Source organism: Dendropsophus ebraccatus, chromosome 5 (genome assembly GCF_027789765.1).
Source record: "Dendropsophus ebraccatus isolate aDenEbr1 chromosome 5, aDenEbr1.pat, whole genome shotgun sequence".
NCBI classification, from domain to species: Eukaryota; Metazoa; Chordata; class Amphibia; order Anura; family Hylidae; genus Dendropsophus; species Dendropsophus ebraccatus.
In genome coordinates this window covers 24,807,456-24,824,795 of record NC_091458.1, presented here as the reverse complement: position 1 = coordinate 24,824,795, position 17,340 = coordinate 24,807,456, and the positions used below count along the sequence as shown (strand labels likewise).

Genomic DNA, 17,340 nt, shown 5'->3' with positions numbered 1-17,340 from the left:
TATACTGGAAAGAATACACCACTTCATCCAGGACATACAGCAGCTGATAATTACTATAAGACTTGAGATGTTTAACCCCTAGATGACCTAGGACGTACCTGTACAGCTGGCCGCCTGTCAGCAGATGACCCTGGGCGTACAGGTATGTCCTGGGTTATTAATTTTTAGTAAACGATCAACGACGATCTGAGAACATGTTGAAAGATCGCTTGTTTGCTGTGTTTACGCCAGCCGATTATTGTTTAAATGCGATCGTTATTGCGTAAATTCGAACGATAATCGTTGCATGCAAACGCAGCATAATAGGACATCACATCTGATAATTGGCAATGTGGTCACGCCTTGACTTACGATATGGCGTTACCATGACAACCAAAATCTAACTTTAAAGGATTCCTGGTTGCAGATTGTATACCAGATAATAGTTTAATGCAAGTTGCATGCAATATCCACCGACTACCAAATCTTAACCGTAATAAAGTCACACATCTGCTAGCCCGAGAAATACTTTGATTGTGTGACACACGTCCCCTTCAGGGTTGTAAAATTAAAAGAAAAAGTACAGCTTTCCAAAGAGCTTCCAATGACTTAGTATCAGCTGACTACCGTCTTTTGTTCGGGCTTGTTTTCACTCCTTGACAGCCAATGCTGCCCTTTTCCAATATGGCTACTCTGCCCCAGTCACGTGACTTCTCCGCCTCCCGTGCTCAGTCAGCTTGGCTACGGACCTCGCTTTGGTTGGTGTGCCAGTCTCCAATATGGCGGCTTGAGCCTCCGAGGGGCGGGGCGTGTGGGGCGTATTGTTTTTGGAGCTCTCACGCCGCCTGATCGCAGGCTTTCTGGAAGTTTCTGGACGGGAGCGGAGTGTTCGGGGTCGGAGGTCCGGAGCTGGGACACAGGGAGCACCGGGAGGCTGCAGACAGCGCCGCCTGCAGACATGTTCGGCTGCCTGGTGGCGGGGAGGCTGGTGAGTCACGTGTCTCACAGTGATACATTGTAACGAGCTGTACGGGAGGGGTGACCACTGCCAGGACGTGCTGAGAGTAGTAGTCCTACCTGTACCACCCTGCATTTATTGTACTAGATTGGAGGAGACTTGATAGTAATAAATGACCAAGCTTCTTATTGATTCCTATGGCTGGGAATGGGGGTCATTCACTAAGCCTGGGGCACGTATAGCGCTGTCCGCCCATCATAGTAGTGCGCCATATTCCTCGTCCTGGCGATTGCTTGTCATACCTGTCAGCTTTTTTCTGATCATTATGTGAAGTGGAGAAATGGCGCTCTACAGGGGCTTTAATAACATTGGTGTGTCACGTGCGGCCCCCTAATAAATACAGGGGGATCGTAGCCAGTGCAAATCTCCCCTATGTTTTTCAGTAAAATTATAGTCCGTCTGGCGGGTTGCAGTACATCATTCTCCCTCACTTTCCTAGTGGTGTAAACGCAACAAAAAGTTGCACACTTAGGCTGTGTTCACACTGGGCTGGGTATGTCATGTACTTTCCTCCTCAGCGCCATTCCAGTGCAGTTAGTCGTGTTTCGTATGGTCAGGTGAGACCGGTCAGAGCGCTACCTGCCTCAAAGCGCCGATCTAGCCTGCGCTATTTTTATTAGAAAGGAGTGGGCCAGCCGTGAGCGGATTGACGCCTTGTTTTTTATAGAAAATAATATTGTACTTACCTGACCACGCTCCACCGGGGTCCTGCTGCCTTTTCCGCAGCCACCGCTGGCACTTCTGAAGCCACCTTTGAAGTGAAAGGCCGCTCAGCCAGGATGGGACAAAGCCACGGCCAGTGATTGGCTGAGTGGCCTGTCACTTCGCTCCAACGGTGACTGTAGTGGGTGGGGAAATGGCACCAGGACATTGGGGAGCGTGGACAGGTAAGTATTAAGTTTAATATTTTCTTTACACTCACGTCATCAAACGTTGCCTGCCCATTACTTTTACACATAGTGATGCACGGCCGAGGATTTTTAAACTTGCTGAAAGACGACAATCAGATGGTCGGTTCCTCGGCCAATCGTTGTCTTTAATACAGTGCGCCATATTTGCCCGAATCGGTCTGATCTCTGTGTAATAGGACACTTAGTTCATGAGACGAGCTTCGTTGACTTGACAGTTTATCACACAACTGGGCGTCTTCTTCTGCACGTCAGACTTCTTTCCTGCCTCCTGTACTGATCACTCATTCTGAACTCTCTGATTAAATCCTACACATGAGGCAGAGAGAATACTCATTCGCTTCACTGAGAGATCAGGTTACAGCTGCTGACCCCAGAAGTCTATGGAAAGGATAGGGGGAGGAGGAGGAGGGATCGGCTGCACATCCCCACAGAGAGGGACATCTAATGATTAATATATTGGTTGGTATCAGTCAGCAGACCCAAGTTTAAGGGGTTAAAGGGGTACTCCAGTAAAAAAACGTTTTCTTTCAAATTAAATGGTGTCTAAAAGTGCCAAAGATTTGTAATTTAGCTCTATTTAAAAATCTCTAGTATTTCATTCCTTCAGTATCTCTGCCAGTTGATTGATCCCCTATCCTAGGAGTGATCACCTACGTGTCATGTCTCCATAGGTGCAGACAGATGCCCAGCAGATAGCCGAGGATAAGTTTGTCTTTAACCTGCCTGACTATGAAAGCATCAACCATGTGGTGGTGTTCATGCTGGGGACTATCCCCTTCCCAGAGAGAATGGGGGGATCTGTGTACATCTCCTACCCTGATCACAGCGGCATGCCTGTCTGGCAGCTACTCGGCTTCATCACAAATGAAAAACCCAGCGCCATATTCAAGATCTCCGGCTTGAAGTCTGGTAAGTATTAATTATCAACCTGTCTGTGAAGTGGATTATGCACAATTTCGGGTCTCCTACTATAATGAAGAGTCAATGAGTTGTGGCTCACTCTAGCTCACCTCACCACTCTTTCCTCCTCTCACTTTTTCATCAATAATCAATGCTGCTCAGCCTCCTGCTCGCTCAGCTGTCAGTCAGTATCTGCCAACAGAGGACTGATCTGCAATCAAATATAGTTGAGCCTCCTAGCCTGTGTTAGAGCTGTGGTCTAGGGGTAAATCACCTGTCTAGAGACCAGCTCCAGTTTGTTCTTTTGGTTCAATTCCCCTGATGGAAATCTATATCATAAAAATCAAAGTCTGTCTGTCCGTCTGTCCTTCTGTCTGTCTGTCCTCTATAGACTTCCAAACGCCTGAACCGTTTGACCCCAAATTTGGCACACAGATACATTGGGTGCCCGGGAAGGTTATTGCGAAGGTCCCGTCCCCGCCAGATGTACAGGAGGGGAGGGGGAGGGGAAAGAGAGGCGCCCCATAGAGATGAATGGGAAAATCTCCTCACTGCATACACAGGTGATATAATTAGCTGCAGCAGACACGGCAGTTGGAGCCTTAGCAACCAATAGGATTACTGCTTTCATTTTCACAGGGAGCAATGGTTGCTAGGGAAGCTGCCTCACAACATCCACAGTAATAACTGGTAGACCCCCTACTCCAACTATACAGTATATGTATACAGGGCCCCCTACTCCATCTATACAGTACATGTATATACAGGACCCCCTACTCCATCTATACAGTACATGTATATACAGGACCCCCTACTCCATCTATACAGTACATGTATATACAGGACCCCCTACTCCATCTATACAGTACATGTATATACAGGACCCCCTACTCCATCTATACAGTACATGTATATACAGGACCCCCTACTCCATCTATACAGTACATGTATACACAGGACCCCCTACTCCATCTATACAGTACATGTATATACAGGGCCCCCTATTCCATCTATACAGTACATGTATATACAGGACCCCCTACTCCATCTATACAGTACATGTATATACAGGACCCCCTACTCCATCTATACACTACATGTATACAGGACCCCCTACTCCATCTATACAGTACATATATATACAGGGCCCCCTACTCCATCTATACAGTACATGTATATACAGGACCCCCTACTCCATCTATATAGTACATATATATACAGGACCCCCTACTCCATCTATACAGTACATGTATATACAGGGCCCCCTACTGCATCTATACAGTACATGTATATACAGGGCCCCCTACTGCATCTATACAGTACATGTATATACAGGACCCCCTACTCCATCCATACAGTACATGTATATACAGGGCACAACAGGTATACCAGACTGTGACTGGGTAACACTGCCACACCAGACCTGACCAATACCGCCATACTGTGACTGGATAACACCTCCATACCAGACCTGACCAATACCGCCATACTGTGACTGGATACACCTCCATACCAGACCTGAGCAATACTGCCATACTGTGACTGAGTAACACCGCCACACCAGACCTGACCAATACCGCCATACTGTGACTGGGTAACACCGCCACACCAGACCTGACCAATACCGCCATACTGTGACTGGATAACACTGCCAGACCTGACCAATACAGCCATACTGTGACTGGATAACACTGCCACACCACACCAGACCTGACCAATACCGCCATACTGTGACTGGATAACACTGTCATACCAGACCTGACCAATACCGCCATACTGTGACTGGATAACACTGCCAGACCTGACCAATACCGCCATACTGTGACTGGATAACACTGCCACACCAGACCTGACCAATACCGCTATACTGTGCTGGATAACACCGTCATACCAGACCTGACCAATACCGCCATACTGTGAATGGATAACACTGCCATACCAGACCTGACCAATACGGCCATACTGTGACTGGATAACACTGCCACACCAGACCTGACCAATACCGGCAAACTGTGACTGGAAAACACCATCATATCAGACCTGACCAATACCGCCATACTGTGACTGGATAACACCGCCACACCAGACCTGACCAATACCGCCATACTGTGACTGGAAAACACCATCATATCAGACCTGACCAATACTGCCATACTGTGACTGGATAACACCGCTATACCAGACCTGACCAATACCACCATACCGTGACTGGATAACACCGCCACACCAGACCTGACCAATACCGCCATACTGTGACTGGATAACACCGCCATACCAGACATGACCAATACCAACACACTGTGACTGAATAACACTGCCATACGGGTAAATACAACCCTGCAGGTATACAGGACACTACAGGTATACATGACCCCAAAACTATACACTACAGGTGCACGGGACCTCCACAAAACTATATACTACAGGTATACAGGACCCCAAACTTTACACTACAGGTATACAGGACCCCAAAACTATATACTACAGGTATATACAGGACCTCCACCAACTATATACTTCAGGTATACAGGACCTCCACCAACTATATACTACAGGTATACAGGACCCCAATACTATACACTACAGGTATACAGGAACTCCACCAACTATATACTACAGGTATATAGGACCCCAAACTATACACTACAGGTATACAGGACCTCAAAACTATACACTACAGGTATACAGGACCTACACCAACTCTATAATACAGGTATACAGCACCTTCACAAACTCTATACTACAAGTATACAGGACCCCAAATATACTACAGGTATACAGGAACTCTACCAGCTATATACTACAGGTATATAGGACCCCAAACTATACACTACAGGTATACAGGACCTCCACCAACTCTGTACTATAGTTATACAGGACCCTCAGACTATTTACTACAGGTATACAGGACCCCCGAACTATATACTACAGGTATACAAGACCTCCACCAATTATACACTACAGGTATCCAGGACCCTTAAACTATAAACTACAGGTATACAAGACCTCCACCAACTATACATTACAGGTATACAGCACCAACTATTTACTACAGGTATACAGGACCCCCGAACTATACAGTACAGGTATACAGGACCTTCACCAACTGTACACTGCAGGTATACAGGACCTCCCTCAACTATACACTACAGGTATACAGCCCCCCCCCAAATACACACTACAGGTATACAGGACCCCCCCCAACTATACACTATAGGTATACAACCCCCCCCCCCAACTATGCACTACAAATATGCGAGACCCCTAAAAACTATACATTGTGGGTATACAGAACCCCTCCAACTATGCACTACAGGTATACACTAATTCCACTGATTAACTTAGATGAAACAATACCTTTAGCTTGGCCTCCTGGGCACCTTAGAACAAATCTAATTAACACACTGACACTTTATACCCGGGCAGCGCCGGGTACATTTTCTAGTAAAATATTTAGTTTTTCCCATTATTGTAGTATTTTTAAAAGTGCAAAGAATTCCCAATCAGGTCCAAATTAGTTTATTTTTTTTATTTTTTTTTAATACAACAATGAGAAGGAAAAATAATATATATAAATTTTTTATTTTTTTTCCTCATTGTATTGAAAAAAGACTAATTTGAAACCTAATTTGGACCTGCTTGGAAATTATTTGCATTTTAAAAATAATAGTACAAAATTTAGAAAAAAATAAAAATAAATAAATAACTATTTTATTTCTATAAGGGGAATCGAAGCAAAAATAATAAACTGTTGCTGTTCTCTAGACAGGTGATTTACCCCTAGACCACAGCTCCAACACAGGCAAGGGGATTCAACTATACCTGATTGCAGATCAGTCCTCTGCTGGCAGATACTGACTGACAGCTGAGTGAGCAGGAAGCCGGGAAGTATTGATTACCCATGAAGAAGAGGAAGGAGGAAGCAGTATAGAGGGATGCTAGAGGGAAGCACAAACACTGAGGCACAGCTCCTCTTTGACTTTCCATTACAGTAGGAGCCATGAGATTCCCTTTAAAGTTACTCTCTACCCACAATCCTCCCCCCCCCCCCAAACCACTTGTACCACTTTTAATCCAAGATTTCAATCTCTATCATAAATAAAGTCCTTGTGATCACTATTATTGATGAAATCAATCATTCTAATCAGTCCCTTTGGTTCCTGCAGGAGAAGGGACGCAGCATCCATTTGGAGCAATGAGTGTACCACAGACGCCTTCAGTAGCGCAGATTGGGATCTCTGTGGAGTTGCTGGAACAGTTGGCACAGCAGACTCCAGTAGCCAATGCAGCGGTGTCTACTGTGGACTCCTTCACTCAGGTCAGTACGTCTATAATGTGCACCTTACTGTAACTAGTGCAACCTCCACGGTCATCTTGAAATGGAGTGGCCCATTGATGTGTCCGTTGTCCAGTCTCTTCTTCGACGCAAAAGGTTTTTATAACTTTTTTTTCTTTTTCTTTTTTGTATACAGTTCACCCAGAAAATGCTGGACAACTTCTATAACTTTGCTTCATCATTTGCTGTGACTCAGGCACAGATGACCCCCAACCCTACAGAAGTCTTCATACCATCCAACGTTATTCTCAAGTGGTGAGGAGAGGGGGCTGGCAATAGCAGATGAGTCTTCCAAGGGGCTCAATGGCTTTCAGGCTACATGAGAAGACCCAATTATTATAAATAGCACGTTTTTATTTGCATTGGAGTCTAGGAGCTTTGTTTTTTGTTTTGTTTTTCTTAAACCCCTTCACGTCCACAATACAGCTATATTCGTCCTTGCTGACGATGCCCCGTGCAGCAGGAGCGTATATAAATGTTTGTGGCCATGAAGGGGCAATTGGCCCTGCACACATTAGGTACCCCAGAGCCAGAGGTAATGACATGTAGCTGCGGTCATTACCCCTTAAACACAGCGATGCATAGTGATCACGGTGCTTAAAGGGGTACTCCAGCGTGGGGGCTATTTTTAGATGTAGCCGGGGATGAGGTGGCTGAAAAAAAAGACGTCCACTCACCTCCCCGGTACCAGTGGTGGGTCCCGCATTGCGGCGCTACGGTGCCCGGTTCTCGGCCGCTTCAGGGTGTCTGATGGGGCCCAAGACGTGACATCTCAGGTCCGCTCAGCCACAAAGTGGCTGAGCGGACCTGAGACGTCACGTCTCGGGCCCGCATCAGACACCCGGAAGCGGCCGAGAACCGGACAGATTTTTCAAGCCAAAGCCAGGAACAGACTATAAACAAGGAACAGGTCATAAAGGAAAGATTGAGATTTCTCCTCTTTTGAAATCCATTCCTGGATTTGGCTTCAAAAATCTGTCAGATAAATCTGTCTGTGTAAACGCAGCATTAGGCTATGTTCACACTACGTAAAAGTATGTCCGTTGTTGCTGATGGCAACAATGGACGTACTTTTACCGCGGTGGAACAATGCCTGTTGTTCTATAGGATCCCAGCCTTATCGTACACACATCGTGTGCGCTCCGGCCGGGATCCAATACGCCGCCGCAAACAACTGACATGTCAGTTTTCTGCGGCCGGAATTCAGTGAATTCTGGCCGCAGAAAGACCTGAGCCGTTTGCTTCACTGTGGGCTATGGTAAGCTCTGATGCGGGCGCGCGCTGATGCGCCCGCATCAGAGCTCCGCGGCCGAAAGTTCATCCGGCCGGTACTTAAGTACCGGCCGAAATGATCCGGCCAGAGACCGGCCGTTCCGTGACCCGGCTGGGGTCATGGAACGGCCGGTCTCTAACGTAGTGTGAACATAGCCATAGGAAGTAATTGAGATGAAAGGCACCTGTCACTGACTGACGGGGACCCCGATCACTTGCACTGACAGGCAGAGGAGTTCTCCTTACCTCCATCTTGTAGGATCGGCCATCTGCTGATGGTCTGCCCTCAGACAGGCTCTATCAGAATATTGCCGATAGTACTGATCAATGCTATGCTGTGGCGTAGCATTGATCAGTATATGCAATCTAATGATTGCATATTTAACTGTTAAAAAAAAAAAAAAAAATTAGAGGACTGGGCCAATTTCCATTTTTTTTCGCTTTTCCTTCTAGTGCTTAAAAGGCCATAGCACTTGCATGTTTTCCACCTAGAAACCCACATGATCCCTTATTTTTTGCGTCACTAATTGTACTTTGCAATGACAGGCTGAATTTTTTCATAAAGTACACTGCAAAACCAGAAAAAAATTCAATGTGTGGTGAAATTGCGGAAAAAACCCATTTTTCTTATTTGGGGGGTAATTGTTTTTACGCCATTCGCCCTGGGGTAAAACTTACTTGTTATATATGTTCCTCAAGTCGTTACGATTACAACGATATGTAACATGTATAACTTTTATTTTATCTGATGGCCTGTAAAAAATTCAAACCATTGTTAACAAATATACGTTCCTTAAAATCGCTCCATTCCGAGGCTTACAGCGCTTTTATCCTTTGGTCTATGGGGCTGTGTGAGGTGTCATTTTTTGCGCCATGATGTGTTCTTTCTATCGGTACCTTTATTGCGCATATGCGACTTTATGATGATTATTACAATTTTTCTGGATTTGATGCGACCAAAAATTCACAATTTTGAACCTTGGGATTTTTTCACACTTACACCGTTTATCGTGCGAGATCAGGAATGTGATTAATATTTTGGGCAATTACGCACGTGGCGATACCAAACTTGTTTATTTATTTATTTACTTTTATTTAAAACCTGGGAAAAGGGGGGTGATTCAAACTTTTATTAGGGGAGGGGGCTTTTTATTAATACTTTTTTACACTTATACTAGAAGCCCCCCTGGGGTTAGGGTTATTCCCCCTGGGGTTAGGGTTATTCCTCCTGGGGTAGGGTTATTCCCCCCTGGGGGACTTCTAGTATAAGCACACTGATCTATCATTGAGATTTATGCAGTGTAGTAATACTGCATAGATCAATGAGATAGGCACTCGATTGCTTTCGGCTGCTGCAGCCGAAAGCATTAGGGTGCTGAGCTGGGATCAGCCCCATTACGGAGCAGACCCCGCCTGGTGCTGGAAGCAAGGATCGCCCCTCCGCGACAACGTTGCGGGGGGGGGATCCACCCCACTAGACACCAGGGAAGCCCAACGGCTACTATTCAGATGCAGCTGTTAACTTGAATCTGAATCTGAATACTTAATTAGCGGGCACGGCGATCGGACCCTGCCTGCTAATAGTCCCAGTCCCCAGCTACAAGCGGCACCCGGGGCCGCGGCGGTTCAGAACGCCCCTAGGCTATCCAGGATGTACAGGTACGCCCAGGGTCATCTAGGGGTTAAAATATAGAAAAAAAACTTATAAAATAAACCCCAATTAAAGTTTAAATTACCTCCTTTCCTTTATACACAGCAAACAGTGTAAACGAAAGAGGGGGGGAAAAAAATCAGGATTGCTGATTTTTTAAAAAACTATATATCAGAAAAAAAAAAGTGTTCAAATTTTTTTTTGTACACCTATATAATGCCAATAATAACTACAGATCTTGGCGTAAAAATTGACGCCCCAAAAATAAAAGCTTTATGGCTTTTAGAAGGTGAGGAGGAACACTGCTTCAATGTGACCTGGACATCTGGGCATCAATGACTTTCAGTCATGAAAGGGTTAAAGGGGAAAAATAACAAACAGCCTATTCTTACCTTTCTGTTCTCCCTGGTGTCCTCCTGCATCATCTTCAGGTCCCCTGCTCAGCAATTCTGCCTCCACTTCCAAGATGGACTCGTGAGAGTAACAGCCCGCTCAGCCAATCACTGACTAAGATCGGGCAATGCAGCGGCCACTGATTGGTTCAGCGGGCTGTCACCCCCGAACGAATCAGTATCAAAAGTGAAGGCGTGACTGCTCATCTACAAATGTGGTCAGGCCATCCAATATAACACCATGTCGGCCAATCACAAGGCTGACCACAAATATCACATGACAGCTGCTGTTGTAGATGCCCATTGACAGCCATAGGAGTTAGGATTAGCACATAGTACATACCTCTGAGCATTTATTCACTCTCCTTTCTCCCGACTCCTAGGTATGAGAACTTTCAGCGGCGCCTAGCACAGAACCCGTTCTTCTGGAAGACGTAAACTGGAGCCATCCCTGACCGGCGTTCTGAACGACATTGTGTGCCTCTCCTTAACACTTTATTTGCTGGACGATCCCTCCTTCATTCCCTCCAGCAGAATGTGTTTTGAAGCCATTGGGCACGGTGATATCTGCTCTCCATGTAGATATCTGATAATGATGATGGGGATATATATGGTTTCGGGCTCTGGCATCTGAGGCTATGAGAGTGTCTATACCATAGGGTCCAGGCCCTGTCTTTTTGTGTACACATCTTACTCAACAAGTATCTTACTGAACCTGTTTTAAGGTTTTGTTTTTTTTGCTGTATTTCATCACTTGCTGTGAAAATATTCATTTGTTTTTTGCTTCTTTAGAAAAAAATTTTATGCCCAAAAGGTTTCATTAAAGTATTATTTTTTTATTATTTTTTTTGCCACAATTAGAGGACCTCCAAACTGCCAATCACAGCACAGCGTTCCTGTTTCTAGATTGGTTTATGGGTCACACACCAAACCGGGGGTGAAAAAACAGTATTTAAAATTTCTTCAGTTTCTACTTTGGAAATCCATAGGTGTGAACATACCCTTAGAAGAAAATAAAAAAGCTCTGATGGGTTTGTCAGTATAGGGGCGTAAAATAGCCACAGAAAAGAAGAGGTATGTGCGCCATTTTCATCACCTCTTATATGTGATGACACTAATAAATCCCCTCAAATTTTTCTTAATGCCGGATTAGTTAAGGTACTTAATGATACTCACTAAAGGTGCTGTTCTTCAAATTTTAAATCTTAACTTTTTTTTTTTAAATAATTTTTTTTTTTTTTTGTAAAATTGCATTTGCTGCTTGTTGTGATGTCTAAATAAGGAATGAGATATAACAAAAAGAAAAAAAAAGTTTTTGCTTGGGGCAATGAGGACCCTGAATCCTCCCGTTTTTGTGCTTTGTCTAATTTATAAGGTACCGGTATCTGTTAAGAGGTTTAGTTTTGCCAACAATATGGCGGCTGGCTGTAGTAGGATGTTATTATACTCTGCAGCTGATGAAGCCAAATCTTCTGCGCCAAAGTGGAGACCTGACCAGAGCCGACCTGCAGCTGTCCTCACAGAGGAATCGTGTTCGGTCATTCTGAACTTTACTATTATTTTATGCTTTTAATAAACTTTTTGTGCCATATTGTGAGTTTACAGATGTGTACAAAGTGATTTGTGTATCCGGATCAAACAGTCAATGCGACTATTCACCACCTGCCTGTCCATGGACCACATTTGGGAGGCAGTAACCATTACATACCCAGAACTCTCTACAAGACCGGCTTTTTTAAAGATACAGGGGGAGATTTATTCAACATGGTGTAAAGTGAAACTGGCTCAGTTGCCCCCGGCAACCAATCAGATTCCACCTTTCATTCCCCACAGACTCTTTGGAAAATGAAAGGTGGAATCTGATTGGTTGCTAGGGGCAACTGAGCCAGTTTCACTCTACACCATGTTTGATAAATCTCCCTCACTCACCTTCCCATCCAGAGGAGAGAACATTCTATATATAGTATTTACTAATGGGGATCGGGTGTGTAAAGTTAGAGTGGAAGAAAATTTTTATTTAATTTTATGGTTTACATAAAAACTGATTGTGTGTAATATAAATAAAAAAAAAAAAAAAATATATATATATATATAATGTGTGTGTGTGTGTGTGTGTGTGTGTGTGTACATGTATACACACACACACACACACACACCTACACACCTGTATAGCTAGAGGTATAACCAGTAGGAAAATAGAGATTGAAATCTGGCTGTATATAGCTCTAGTGCCATCACATCTGGAATACTGTCTAGTTCTGGTTGTCTCTAGGGTGCACTTCATGATAAACACACTTAATTGACTTGGCCAGGCTTAGAAAAACATGGCCACTCCTGTCCTCAGTTTGGCTCTTGGTATTGCAGCTCAATTAAAGTGAATAGAGTGGAATTGTACAGGTATGCTGCTGTTTTCACAAGAAAGCAGCTGTGTTTTCTTTAATCCTGGATAAACTCTAAACCCCTCCCGCCGCTGCTCAGTAAATTAACATCGCTGCAGCCTATGCCTGATGCTGCGGCGATGTTAATTTACCATCGAGGATAACACAGGCGCAGAAGTTGTGCCTGTGTCATTCGCGGCGGGTCCCGGCTATCGGTGATGCTGCGCTCCGATGCTAAGAGTTAACCCTATAGATACTGTGATCCTGACAGAGAATTCTCTCTCTACAGAGGGAGAATTCTCTGCGGTGTCCATCGGGGCTCTGCGAAGTGAATGCAGAGCCCCGATGGTAACCATGGAAACCGGAAGCCTCAGACTACAGAGGCCGATGGGGAGAGGGAGCGAAGGCAGGGCACGTGGCCGGGCGCTCTGCCCCCTTCCCTCTCTCTCTCCTGCCGCTGTCACAAGATTGGAACAGCAGCAGGGGACAGACATAGGGACATCCGCTTATGGTCCAAATACGACCTGGGCATTGATGCATCATTGACCCCAGGGTGTGAAAGGGTTAAAGTGGGTTTCAGGGTATTCCCAGCTCAAAGTAAGACATGCCATTGCTTTATACGAAAAGGCGGTGTGGAGGCCAAATCAGAAATATGGGAAAATCTTTCCAACATCTAGTAGTACGGTATGTCTCGTATGACTCTTCCTCTAGCTTGCTGGTTTCCAGTCCCAGAGTTGTGTAACCATGTCCTGCATCACAATAAAACACTGAGGCCTTGGCTGGTTACTGTAATGTGTATTGTCTCATGGGGTGTAGCTGACGGCTCATACAATACCCCAGGACAGGTTACTCATTATCCATTGTCAGTGATTGGGGGTTGTGTTCTCTTCAAAGGGAGGAACAAAGCGGTGGCTCCCAGTACGTAACCTTACAGAGCTGGGAATACCTACAGGGGATGGGATGCTTACTACCAGGGGTTTACCTGCATGGGAATGCTATTTACTGAAAAGGGAGGACTACCTACACCGGATATTACCTGCTGGGGGCCTATGATCGCAAACAGAAGACGCCCCCTGTAGTCTCTGTCACCATCTGTAAGTGTCTGCAGAGTCTGTGTAGAACTGGTATCCAGTGTTGGGGGCCCTAATACCTTGGCAATCCCTATAGTCCGTGTCAGACTGGGGAATCTGGGGCCCACCAATAAAGAACCAGTGAGAAACAAGATGTCAGTCAGTGTTTGTGCAGGTTCTAAAGCTGGCGGCCCACCAGAAGATCCTCTGTTCCTCCGGTGGGCCAGTCCGACACTGCTGGTACCTATCAGTATATGGTCACACTGTGGCTGGCACTCTTTAAAGAAGCATTCTGATGGCACTGGGGGGGGGGGGGGCTGTAGCTGGTAAACTCTTTGAGGGCACTCTGGTTGTCACTTTATAGGGGGTACTCTATCATATAGGTGTGCTCTGGATAACACTTTGAGGTCACTGGCTGGTACTTTATGGAGGGTTTTGGCTGATACTGATATAGGTTTTTCTTTTTGCTCGTACTTCTTTTGGGGGGCTCCGGCAGGTACTCTATGGGAAGGCTTTTGCTGGTACTCTATATGGGTATGAGCTGGTACTCTTTATAGGGGGCTCTGGCCGGCACTCTTTATAGGGGGCTCTGGCCGGCACTCTTTATAGGGGGCTTTGGCTGGTACTCTTTATAGGGGGGCTCTGGTTTGTACTCTATGGTTCTGGCTGGTACTCTTTATAGGGGGCTCTGGCTGTCACTCTATGGTTCTGGTTGGTACTCTTTATAGGGGGCTCTGGCTGGCACTCTATAGTTCTGGCTGATGCTCTTTATGGGGGGTTCTGGCTGGCACTCTTTTTAGGGGGCTCTGGTTGGTACTCTGTGGTTCTTGCTGGTACTCTTTATAGGGGGCTCTGATTTGTACTCTATGGTTCTGGCTGATGCTCTTTATGGGGAGGGGGGCTCTGGCTGGTACTCTATGGTTCTGGCTGGTAATCTTTATAGGGGTGTCTGGCTGGCACTTTTTATGGGGGGCTCTGGTTGGTACTCTATGGTTCTGGCTGGTACTCTTTATGGGGGGCTCTGGGTGGCACTCTTTATAGGGGGCTCTGGCTGGTACTCTATGGTTCTGGATGGTACTCTTTATAGGGGCTCTGACTGGTAATCTATGGTTCTGGCTGGTACTCTTTATAGGGGGGGGGTCTGGCTGGCACTCTTTATAGGGGGGTCTGGCTGGCAATCTATTGTTCTGGCTTATGCTCTTTATGGGGAGCTCTGGCTGGCACTCTATGGTTCTGGCTGGTACTCTATAGGGGGGTCTGACTGGCACTCTATTGTTCTGGCTTATGCTCTTTATGGGGGGCTCTGGCTGGCAATCTATGGTTCTGGCTGGTACTCTATAGGGGGGTCTGACTGGCACTCTATTGTTCTGGCTTATGCTCTTTATGGGGGCTCTGGCTGCCACTCTATGGTTCTGGCTGTTACTGTTTATAGGGGGTTCTGACTGGCACTCTATTGTTCTGGCTTATGCTCTTTATGGGGGGCTCTGGCTGGCACTCTATGGTTCTGGCTGGTACTCTTTATGGGGGGCTCTGGCTGGCACTCTATGGTTCTGGCTGGTACTCTTTATAGGGGGGTCAGGCTGGCACTCTATTGTTCTGGCTTATGCTCTTTATGGGGGGCTCTGGCTGGCACTCTATGGTTCTGGCTGTAACTCTTTATGCGGAGCTCTGGGTGGCACTCTTTATAGGGGGCTCTGGCTGGTACTCTATGGTTCTGGATGGTACTCTTTATAGGGGCTCTAACTGGTAATCTATGGTTCTGGCTGGTACTCTTTATAGGGGGGGGGGTCTGGCTGGCACTCTTTATAGGGGGCTCTGGCTGGCACTCTATGGTTCTGGCTGATGCTCTTTATGGGGGGCTCTGGTTGGCACTCTATGGTTCTGGCTGATGCTCTTTATGGGGGGCTCTGGTTGGCACTCTTTATAGGGGGTTCTTGTTGGTAGTCTATGGTTCTGGCTGATGCTCTTTATGGGGGGCTCTGGTTGGTACTCTATGGTCCTGGCTGATGCTCTTTATAGGGGGCTCTGGCCAGGGGCGTAGCTAGGACTTATGGGGCCCCATAACAAGAAACTGAACGGGTCCCTTTGAATCTTGTATGACCCCCACCCCATACACCCATGACCTGGCGCAGTCCCGCGGTGCCCTGTTCTGCCAGATCCCTAGTATATGACTGACGTCACTGGTACACCTGGGAGCTTGGAAAACGGAATGCAGAGGGACAGTGCAGGGTCATATGAATACTGGGGGGGGGGGAGCAAGTGGGTGATGTGAGCCGTAGCTACCATGGAGGTAGACCACGTCTTGCTGGAGGGGCCCAGGCCCCCTGCCGTACGGGCCCTATAGCAGTTGCATGGTCTGCCTCTATGGTAGCTACGCCAATGGCTCTGGCTGGCACTCTTTATAGGGGGTTCTGGCTGGTACTCTTTATAGGGGGCTCTGGCTGGCACTCTATGGTTCTGGCTGGTACTCTTTATGGGGGACTCTGGCTGGCACTCTATAGTTCTGGCTAGTACTCTTTATGGGGGGCTCTGGCTGGCACTCTATGGCTCTGGCTGGCACTCTATAGGGGGTTCTGGCTGGTACTCTTTATGGGGGGCTCTGGCTGGCACTCTATGGTTCTGGCTGGTACTTTTTATAGGGGTCTTTGGCTGACACTCTATGGTTCTGGCTGTTACTCTTTATGGGGGGGCTCTGGCTGGCACTCTATGGTTCTGTTTGGTACTCTTTATAGGGGGGCTCTGGCTGGCACTCTATGGTTCTGGTTGGTACTCTTTATGGGGGGGCTCTGGCTGGCACTCTATGGTTCTGGCTGGTACTCCTTATGGGGGGCTGTGGCTGGCACTCTATGGTTCTGGTTGGTACTCTTTATAGGGGGGCTCTGGCTGGCACTCTATGGTTCTGGCTGTTACTCTTTATAGGGGGGCTCTGGCTGGCACTCTTTATGGGGGCTCTGGCTGGCACTCTATGGTTCTGTTTGGTACTCTTTATAGGGGGGCTCTGGCTGGCACTCTATGGTTCTGGTTGGTACTCTTTATGGGGGGGCTCTGGCTGGCACTCTATGGTTCTGGCTGGTACTCCTTATGGGGGGCTGTGGCTGGCACTCTATGGTTCTGGTTGGTACTCTTTATAGGGGGGCTCTGGCTGGCACTCTATGGTTCTGGCTGTTACTCTTTATAGGGGGGCTCTGGCTGGCACTCTTTATGGGGGCTCTGGCTGGCACTCTATGGTTCTGTTTGGTACTCTTTATAGGGGGGCTCTGGCTGGCATTCTATGGTTCTGGTTGGTACTCTTTGTAGGGGGGCTCTGGCTGGCACTCTATGGTTCTGGCTGTTACTCTTTATAGGGGGGCTCTGGCTGGCACTCTTTATGGGGGCTCTGGCTGGCACTCTATGGTTATGGCTGGCACTCTTTATGGGGGGCTCTGGCTGGCAC

General features: G+C 46.7%; 1 protein-coding gene across 1 annotated transcript; it reads left to right on the top strand.

Annotated features, from left to right (window-relative positions):
• The first annotated feature begins 784 nt into the window (after window positions 1-784).
• HIKESHI (heat shock protein nuclear import factor hikeshi) lies at window positions 785-12,061 on the top strand. Its single transcript, XM_069972001.1, has 5 exons — window positions 785-967; window positions 2,580-2,817; window positions 6,975-7,126; window positions 7,281-7,399; window positions 10,843-12,061. Exons 1-5 carry the CDS (start codon window positions 938-940, stop codon window positions 10,895-10,897), a joined length of 594 nt encoding a protein of 197 aa, XP_069828102.1. The 5' UTR covers window positions 785-937; the 3' UTR covers window positions 10,898-12,061.
• The last annotated feature ends 5,279 nt before the right edge of the window (window positions 12,062-17,340 follow it).

What these genes read in the sequence shown, in the direction of transcription:
- HIKESHI (XM_069972001.1), top strand. Translation starts at nt 938, where the DNA reads ATGTTCGGCTGCCTGGTGGCGGGGAGGCTG. An exon ending in GCCTGGTGGCGGGGAGGCTG is followed by an intron (nt 968 to 2,579) that starts GTGAGTCACGTG and finishes ATGTCTCCATAG; the next exon opens with GTGCAGACAGATGCCCAGCA. An exon ending in CTGTGGACTCCTTCACTCAG is followed by an intron (nt 7,127 to 7,280) that starts GTCAGTACGTCT and finishes TTTTGTATACAG; the next exon opens with TTCACCCAGAAAATGCTGGA.